The sequence below is a fragment of the Sardina pilchardus genome, chromosome 21 (genome assembly GCF_963854185.1).
Source record: "Sardina pilchardus chromosome 21, fSarPil1.1, whole genome shotgun sequence".
In the NCBI taxonomy this organism is placed as follows: Eukaryota; Metazoa; Chordata; class Actinopteri; order Clupeiformes; family Clupeidae; genus Sardina; species Sardina pilchardus.
Genome location: NC_085014.1, coordinates 6,078,463 through 6,088,048, shown reverse-complemented (window position 1 = coordinate 6,088,048; position 9,586 = coordinate 6,078,463). Strand labels below are relative to the sequence as shown.

At 42.7% G+C, this 9,586-nt stretch overlaps 1 protein-coding gene across 4 annotated transcripts in view; it reads right to left on the bottom strand.

Moving 5' to 3' along the window:
* Positions 1–1,396: 1,396 nt before the first annotated feature.
* The window catches only part of ano9b (anoctamin 9b), a 29,657-nt gene continuing 21,467 nt past the window's right edge, over positions 1,397–9,586 (bottom strand). For 3 of the 4 annotated variants that reach the window (XM_062524893.1, XM_062524895.1, XM_062524896.1), the window contains 7 exons: positions 9,350–9,502; positions 8,781–8,928; positions 6,247–6,354; positions 5,574–5,667; positions 5,018–5,130; positions 3,948–3,995; positions 1,397–2,813 (listed from right to left, as the gene is read on the bottom strand). In XM_062524893.1, coding sequence (XP_062380877.1) covers positions 2,780–2,813; positions 3,948–3,995; positions 5,018–5,130; positions 5,574–5,667; positions 6,247–6,354; positions 8,781–8,928; positions 9,350–9,502 — 698 coding nt within the window. In that variant the 3' untranslated portion in view covers positions 1,397–2,779. The remainder of the gene's footprint in view (positions 2,814–3,947; positions 3,996–5,017; positions 5,131–5,573; positions 5,668–6,246; positions 6,355–8,780; positions 8,929–9,349; positions 9,503–9,586) is intronic. The other variant, XM_062524894.1, reaches the window with a different exon arrangement.

Sequence of the window (9,586 nt, the reverse complement as noted above, 5' to 3'; positions counted from 1 at the left end):
TAGCCTATACATGTATAAATATAGACGCTATGCTGTCGGGGAAGCTCTGCAGAGAAAATGCAAGCATAAAACGAGCGAAAACGAAAAACGAAACCGAAACCAGAGATGAAATCGCCAATCCTGCATAGTTCCTCTTTAATAGAGAACCAGTGAAGAGGGGCAGTCTGGTGTACTGTAATGTGCTCCTGGTTTGGTGCCATTCAGCACTCTTTGTTGCTTTCTGGATCATCTGTTGGTGTGCTAAGAGATTATACCAGAGTTACATTTTCTGTGAAACCCGATCTGATGCTCCCACTGCTAGTCTAGCTTATATGTTATGTTATGTTATGTTGTACTCATGTTACTATTCCAGTAGTAGCCACAAAGGATCTGACACTTCAAATGCTGGTATATCATGTTGTAAACCATTGTAAATAGTACAATGTTGCATTTCAAACTAGAAAAGCACTCAGAGAGCGCAGACCTCCGCATGTATTGTCCTTCGTAGGTTGTCATACATTTGAACCTAAACTATTCAGATCACCACCACGTGGCCATACCATGCAATTACATCCCTAAGTGAAACACAAACGGCTCTGGAATCCCGACGGAATTACGGATCACTCGGATTACGGATGTAATCGTTTCTTCCTTGGGTCATGTCTGACATTCGCTGAAAAATTTAATCGAAATCCATCCATCACTTTTTGAGTTGTCTTGCTGACAAACAGACAGACAAACAAACAGACAGACAAACATACGCCGGTATGTTTGTAAAACATACGTCCCCGATGAAAACATAACCTCCTTGGCGGAGGTAATTAAAATGTCTTAAAGAGGAACTATGCAGGATTGGCGATTTCATCTCTGGTTTCGGTTTCGTTTTTCGTTTTCGCTCGTTTTATGCTTGCATTTTCTCTGCAGAGCTTCCCCGACAGCTTTAGCGTGTATATTTATACATGTATAGGCTATATTTAAATATATAATTTGCAAGCGTGGTTCTTCGTGTCAGACTTCCAGATGTAAACAAGGAGCAATCATCTCCTGCAGAAAGTTGCATAGGGTCTCTTTAAAGTGAACAGCAGGCTGAACACATACAACAGATGGAGGTTGCTACAGGGTATGCTGAGATGGTGATGCTTTTTAAGTGGGTATACTGCATAGCCCTGCGTATCATGTAGACTACACCACTGCTCTAGAGTCCCATGTTGGTTTCAGTCGTTTCACAACAAACTCATAGTAGAACACGGCTGCTGACTGAAACGTGTGATGCACCTCAGCTGAAAATCAAAATCGAACTACTCCTGTGCGTTTAACATCAGTGCATTTAGTAATTTAGCGGACAGCTGAAAATCAAAATCGAACTACTCCTGTGCGTTTAACATCAGTGCATTTAGTAATTTAGCGGACACTGTGATTCAATAAAAAATATTATTTATTAGCAAATTTAAACTGCAAAGGGCAAGAAACCAACGTCACGTGTGTATGGACTGGTCAACTGCATGAATGTTGCACATTTAAAGTCGTAGACTATAATCACTGTAATGTTTCCATGGCTTTGTGCTTAGTGCCCTTTCACCCTCATCTAAGACACAGGTTGATAACGTATAAACAAACCCTTTAACTCAGCACTATGGGAACGTGATTTCAGAATAAAGATAAAAACAGGTTTGCGGTTTAAAAACAGCATCAACATGTAAACACTCAAGTGTAAAATATTCAGAAGATGTTGAATAAAGTTGAAATTGTATTAGTGCATGTTTGGTCATTTCAACATTGATTAAATAACACCCTGGTACTTGGTACATAACATTATACCTTGATTAAAATCGCTGCACATAAGAGTTTGTCGCAGGTGCCTCTTAAACAAACAACCTACATGATAAGTTACTGAAAAGGCCACAGACACGCTGAGAATGTCTAGATCCTCAGCAAACACAATGTGAGAAATAAATGATATGGACCCATTCTTTGGATTACATGAAGATACTCACATATGTAAAAAAATAAAAACCTCTCTCTCTCTATCTCTCTCTCACACACACACATACACACGTTGATTTAAAAACTGTTTCACAGTTTGCACAACTGCCAATTGTGCTAAGCATAGTCTTCAAGGTTCATCAACTGTGATTGGTCTAACACACTGAGCAAAAACACAGCAACCAATATCTAATCCTGGACATACAAAATCTAGGCAACAAACATGTTCTTCTAACCTAATCCTGAGCGATGAAAACCTCTAACATACCAGCACTGCATTGGTATGGCACACACCCACCCACCCACACACACACACACACACACCCACCCACACACACACACACACACACACACACACACACACACACACACACACACACACACACACACACACACACACACACACACACACACACACACACACACACACATTCTTACAAGTGTGTGTAACATCGGCATGTTGGTGTGGTCCTGTTGCAATCACACTTCTATTGCTTCTACATGTTCCCATCAGGGAATAGTGATGACAGTGTTCCCATTTGGGAATAGTGACGACGGTGTTCCCATCTGGGAATAGTGATGACGGGGTTCTCATCTGGGAACAGTGACGCCAGTATGGTAATAACATTTCTGCCGAAGTTGTGATGGTACTCTCTGATTTGAGAGTCCTTAAGGTCCTTATGGTCCACCTTCAGCAGAGAGCCGTCTTTCTCTGTGCAAATTGCATCAGGTGTGGGAGTGATTATTTGTCAGCTTCTCTCGTCTGATTGACTGAGGTCCAGTGTGGGGTTGTGGCCTCTGAAGGATGTCCGTGTGGTCATACCTGGGTGTCGTACTTGTAGCTCATAAACCTGTGGAGACACATCAGCCATCGGCATCAGAATCAGTATCAGAATTAGCATTACAATCAGAATTAGCATTATAATCAGCATCAGAATCAGCATTAGAATCTGAATCAGAATTATGGAATTAGTATTAGAATCTGAATCTGAATCGGCAATAGAATCAGCATCAGAATCAGCATTAGAATCTGAATCAGAATTATGGAATTAGTATTAGAATCTGAATAAGAATCAGCATCAGAATCAGCATTAGAATCTGAATCAGAATCAGTATGAAGACATCGACAGCAGAAGTGGATAACCACGACTCCAACCTATACTGTAAGTGTGCTGACAGCACTGATGATAGATGGGTCATATTGGCTATACAGTACTGATGGATTGGTCATATTGACTATACGGTACTGATGAGTGGGGCAAGGGGCATATTGACTATACAGTACTGATGGATGGGTCATATTGACTATACTGTAATGATGAGTGGGGCATATTCACTAAATTGCTGATGAGTGGGTCATATTGACTATACAGTACTGATGGATTGGTCATATTGACTATACAGTAATGATGAGTGGGGCATATTGACTATACAGTAATGATGAGTGGTGCATATTGACTATACAGTACTGATGATAGATGGGTCATATTGACTACAGTACTGATGGATTGGTCATATTGACTATACTGTAATGATGGATGGGGCATATTGACTATATTGCTGATGGCTGATGACTGAGTGGGGCATATTGACTATACAGTACTGATGGATGGGTCATATTGACTATATAGTACTGATGAGTGGGTCATATTGACTATACTGTTAACACTAGAACGGCCAAGCGCCAGTCAAATGACCGCTGTGACGCATTACTTGAAGCGCCATGTTGGTTTTCTGACCAAAATTAGACGTGCCCACTAACGTTAACTCACACCCCGAACCTCCCACATAGGACATGTACACACACACAGTGCAGTATGATATATAGAATCTTAAATGATAATAATTTTGTTATAGAAAATACATTTGTTAAGAAATATGATTAATATGATGCTGTTTAATTCATTTATAAATGGTGCACTGTGACTTTAAGACGCGTGCCGGCTCCACTCAGTGGCTGCTGTGCCTGCCCTCTCACAGTTTACCTTTCAGTAGTGGAATTACAGTTGTCTTTGCGTTTTTCTTTAAAGTTTCTTATAAAAAAAAGAGGAGATATCAGTTATCAACAATGACAAGCCAGCTGGCGCTCTCTCTCCCTTTCATGCACACTCAAACACGCTCCCAATTACGTTATGAGTAACGTTATTAGTAGGCTAACATAACGTAAATTAGATTTGCTGCAGAGATTTCAAAGAGTAGCCTATCATCTCTATGTAACATGCTGTTTTGATATCGACATTGTAAATATAAACGTTCTCTAAGAAGAGTGTAAAGCATTTCTTAATGTTAACCACAATGTGAACAGCCAATGATAACCTAAGTGCATGGCGGTCCAGATCTATGATAACTAATGCATGCTCGGCGGGCCGCATTGAAGTGTGTCGCGGGCCGCAGTTTGGACACCACTGATGGCAGTCCTGCGGCCCTTGCGGCCCACAGGTGCAAAACTGAAAGTTTGTTGCGGCCTTCGGTGGGGTGCTGGCGGCCCAATGGTTTAGAATCACTGTTCTATACCGTTCTTTTCAGGACACAATTTTCTTTTATCACTCACCTCCAGCCAAAGTGGCTAGTTAATGGGTTTTTTTAGCCGGCAAAACTATTTTTTACCCGCATTTGGCGGGTGTTAACTTAGCCCTGGTCACTGTGTACTGGTCTGAGCTCTGTCAGTGTCTTGAGTGTGTCCTGTAGCGTCACTGTGTACTGATCTGAGCTCTGTCAGTGTCTTGAGTGTGTCCTGTGGTGTGACTGTGTACTGATCTGAGCTCTGTCAGTGTCTTGAGTGTGTCCTGTGGTGTGACTGTGTACTGATCTGAGCTCTGTCAGTGTCTTGAGTGTGTCCTGTAGCGTCACTGTGTACTGATCTGAGCTCTGTCAGTGTCTTGAGTGTGTCCTGTGGTGTGACTGTGTACTGATCTGAGCTCTGTCAGTGTCTTGAGTGTGTCCTGTGGTGTGACTGTGTACTGATCTGAGCTCTGTCAGTGTCTTGAGTGTGTCCTGTGGTGTGACTGTGCACTGAGTCTCTTGAGTGTGTCCTGTGGTGTGATGGTGTACTGACCTGAGCTCCTCTTTCAGTCTCTTGAATTTGTCCTCTAGTCTGCGGTTCTTCACCCTCATGGGGCTGTTGGGGATGAACCAGGCAGCGATGAACTTACACAGGACCACCACATGCTGCAAGGACAACATCACAGCCAAGCGTTACGCATGGTGTTACCAATACCAAGCATTACCAATGTTGCAACCAATACCAAGCATTACCAATATTGTTACCAATACCAAGCATTACCAATATTGTTACCAATACCAAGCATTACCAATATTGTTACCAATACCAAGCATTACCAATATTGTTACCAATACCAAGCATTAGGCATGTCACCAATAATATGCATTACGCATGTTGTTACCAATACCAAGAAATACTCCCCCTTACAGAAGCTTTGTTTGAACTTTTCTTACTATGCAACATGCCAGTGAATGTACTGTATAGAGGGGGGGGGGGGGGGGGGCATTCTCTACTCGACACTGTTCAACTCTGTCCTTGTCCCCACTGTTAAACGCCCTCAGTGGGGTCAGTGGACAGATCTCCCAGCCCCTGTAGGAGTCCAACGTACCTCAAACAGAATGACGAAGGCGAAGCGGATGGCCAGAATGTACCAGTACTGGGAGGTGAGACTGTAGTCCTCATTCCTGCGGTAGCCTTTATAACTGACAAAAACATAACCATACGGTCGCCGTCACTAAATCATAGGGTTAATGCTACCAAAGTAGCATGGTAGGCTACAAATGCTAAGCTACAAAACATAAACAATGATTCAATACAGTGTGTTTCTCTTTCCTTCAACTGGGAGAGCAAGGCATTAACATCATGGGTTTGGGCCCTGGGTAACATAACAGGTATAATATGACAATAATATTAATATGAGTATTTGTGCATTGCTTCTTTGAGCAAGATATCCAATGAAAGCAATGAAAGCACCAATGTTTGTTCTGTCTGAAAATGACACTGCCACATGCCAACAATGGAATCATTGTGTCTGCCTCATTGACTTATAACCTTTTGTCATGTGACCGTGTCATTTTCATTCTGAACAAACATATTGGTCAAAAGATAACTAACATTAAATCAATATTTTCCAGGGGTATGAATCATTTTGTTTCTAACTGTAGCTTTGCAGAGAGTGTCCATCGTTGTCTTAATCTGAGAAGGCGTCAATGTGATCTAGTGTGCTATTCCTGTGTTGAACACTAGGTGGTGGCAATGAGGCTATTGCTTCATGGTCTCACCTGCACTCAGTGGCGTTATGCATCTGCTTAAACCCGAAGTCCTTCTGCACCCGCTCATCTGACATGTACGCCGTGGACAGAGTATCCTTAATGTAGCCTGTCATACAACTGGAGCACAGAGAGAGAGGGAGGAAGAGAGAGATAGAGATGGAGGGAGAGAGAGAGAGAGAGATAGTGAGAAAAACCTGTATCCCCTAAACCAGTTGTTCCCAATCTGGGGTCCGGGGACCCCACTAGGGACCGTCAGAGATTGCAGGGGGTCAGCACAATGTTGCCTGGGCTGAGGTTGTGAGGTTACCAAAATGATATTTGTGCACATTAAATGTATTTAATATCCCAATAACACACCCCATTGGATAATCAAAACGCTGTTTAATCCAAATTAAAACATGTTTAAATTCATGTAGCTATTTATTACCTCTGTACACGCGCAAGCAACCTTCAGGTCGGGCTAGGCTAGGCATTTTTAATTCATCCCCGGACCCCGATTGTTGAACAAAACAATGTCTTGTGTGTGTATGTGGGTAGGAGTTCGGGTAGGGGGCCCTGGCTTATCTTAGACACAGGCAAGGGGGCCTTCAAGGGAAAAAGGTTGGGAAACACTTCCCTAAACCCTCTGGAATGCACAGGATTAGCAAGATCTACAGAGAGACTGATAATAGTAATGATCAATACTATAGCGGAATTAGACAAAATGACACCCAATCACTCTTAAACAGGTTTCTGACCACTTCGTAGTCCCTTAACATGATGGTGTAACAGATGGTGTAAACATAGCCGTTAATGATCTAAACAAAATATTCCACCACGTTGCCAAACGAGTTGATTGCTCAGAAGCGCAAAAATAAAAAATACACAAAAAAGAACGGAAATGCACGATCCAGAACGCACCGCTTTACGGGAGACATTAAGGAAATTCTCGAACCAAAAACACAGACAACCAAATTCATGTCAGATAATTCACCAACAATATTCTGAATCCGTACATGAATCTAAATCTAAATATGAACTCAGGTCTGATACAGAGACTCTTTCCACAAAAGAGTCTCTGTCCTCTTTCCACAAGACCCACTCGTTCTAAACCTCGTCAACTTTAACCAGTGATCTACTGAACGTGTGTGAGAGAGATTGGGGGGACACATAAACTACATCAACACCGTCTAGCGAGTGTGTGTGTGTGTGTGGGTGGGAGATGGGGGAGACACATAAACTACATAAACACCATCTAGCGAATCAAACAGGTGCTTGAGTGAACTGTGATGAGGGAGATTAAGTGTGATTCTAAAAGGGTAATGTTATTGACATTGACACAGCATTTTACACTGGGCTACAGTATGCCTGGGAACAGAATGAGGAAACACACACACACAGGCTGGAGACAGCATGGGGAAACACACCTTTGAGAGAGGCAGAGAGAGAGAGAGAGAGAGAGAGAGAAAGAGTGTGTGTGTGTGTGAGAGAGAGAGAGAGAGAGAGAGAGAGTGTGTGTGTGTGAGAGAGAGAGAGTGTGTGTGTGTGTGTGAGAGAGAGACATAGTGTGTGTGTGTGTGTGTGTGTGTGTGTGTATGTGTGAGAGAGAGAGAGAGAGAGCGAGAGAAAGAGAGAGTCTCCCCTTATCTACACCTGATAACACCTCCTTGGAGGGAATGTTTACACATAACTGCCTGCTTCCCTTTAATCTTGATTCATAAGAATCTTGTGTGCCTTTTCTTCACGCCAAAGTCTCTGTGTAGTTTAGTCTGGTTCCTGCTACAGTACCTGCTACCAGCTCCTGCTGCTTAGCAACCAGGAAGGGGAAAAGCAACGGTGGGGTCACAAAGGTCACGCTCAGTCAGATGACAGAACAACAACGCAGCCCATATACTATGAGAGGGGAAGACCACAACTGCTTACTTACTTACGTACACACACACTCCCTTACGCACTTACTTACATACACACTCTCTTACGCACATACACACTCTCTTACGCACTTACTTACATACACACTCTCTTACGCACTTACTTACTTACACACTCTCTTACGCACTTACTTACATACACACTTTCTTACTTACCTACTTACTTACATACACAGTCTCTTACGCACTTACTTACATACACACTTTCTTACGCACTTACTTACATACACACTTTCTTACTTACCTACTTACATACATACACACTCTCTTACGCTTTTACTTACACACACACTTTCTAACTTACCTACTTACACACATACACACTTTCTTACACACTTACTTACAAACACACTCTCTTACGCACTTACTTACATACACACTTTCTTACTTACCTACTTACATACATACACACTTTCTTACTTTACTTACATACTTACTTACTATACACTCTTAAAATGAATGTGTTGAAATCAACACATCTCTGTGTCCAGATAGGGACAACACACATTGTTTCCAACACATTCGTTTTAAGGGTGTACAGACTTTCCTACTTTATCCAACTGGCGTGTGTCAAGAGGCACATAGTTCGTAGCGTTACTGAATCTGTAAGTGGCGTGCGGGTAAGTCACTCACTCGACGTCGGTGACGGTGCCGTTGGCACAGGGGCCGTAGTTATAGCGATACACCAGCCGCGGGATGAAGTCAGACGAGACGCCGATCACCAGACCGTTAGCGATCACCGCCAGCACACCTATGGCCTCCAGCACTTTAGTCCATACGCCTGCAATCACATGCATCACATATGAATCTATTAACAAATCAAAATCAGCCTTGCTGGATACACAGCACACTGCACACACACATAGATATACAGTACAAACTCTCCCTATCTATCTATCTATCTATCTATCTATCATACACAAATACACACACACACACACACACACTATACATACACATAAATATACAGTACAAACTCTCCCTATCTATCTATCTATCTATCTATCTATCTATCTATCTACTGTATCTATCTGATACACATACACAAATACACAATACACACACACACACACACACACACTGTACACACACATACATATGCAATACAAACTCCCCCTATCTATCTATCTATCTATCTATCACGCACACACACACACACACACACACACACACACACACACACACAGGCACACGTGTCCTACCGATGTCATTGGTCTTCTTGGGCACTAGGCGGCGCTCTAGGCTGACCATCTTGATGGCGTCGAGGCGGATCTCAAACAGGTTGTTCAGGAGGGCCAGCAGAGGGGCCAGTGGGAACGCCGCCACGAAGATGGTGGTGAAGCTGAACTGCATGACTGAACAGAGAGAGCAGAAAGATGGTGGTGAAGCTGAACTGCATGACTGAACAGAGAACAGAAAGATGGTGGTGAAGCACAACT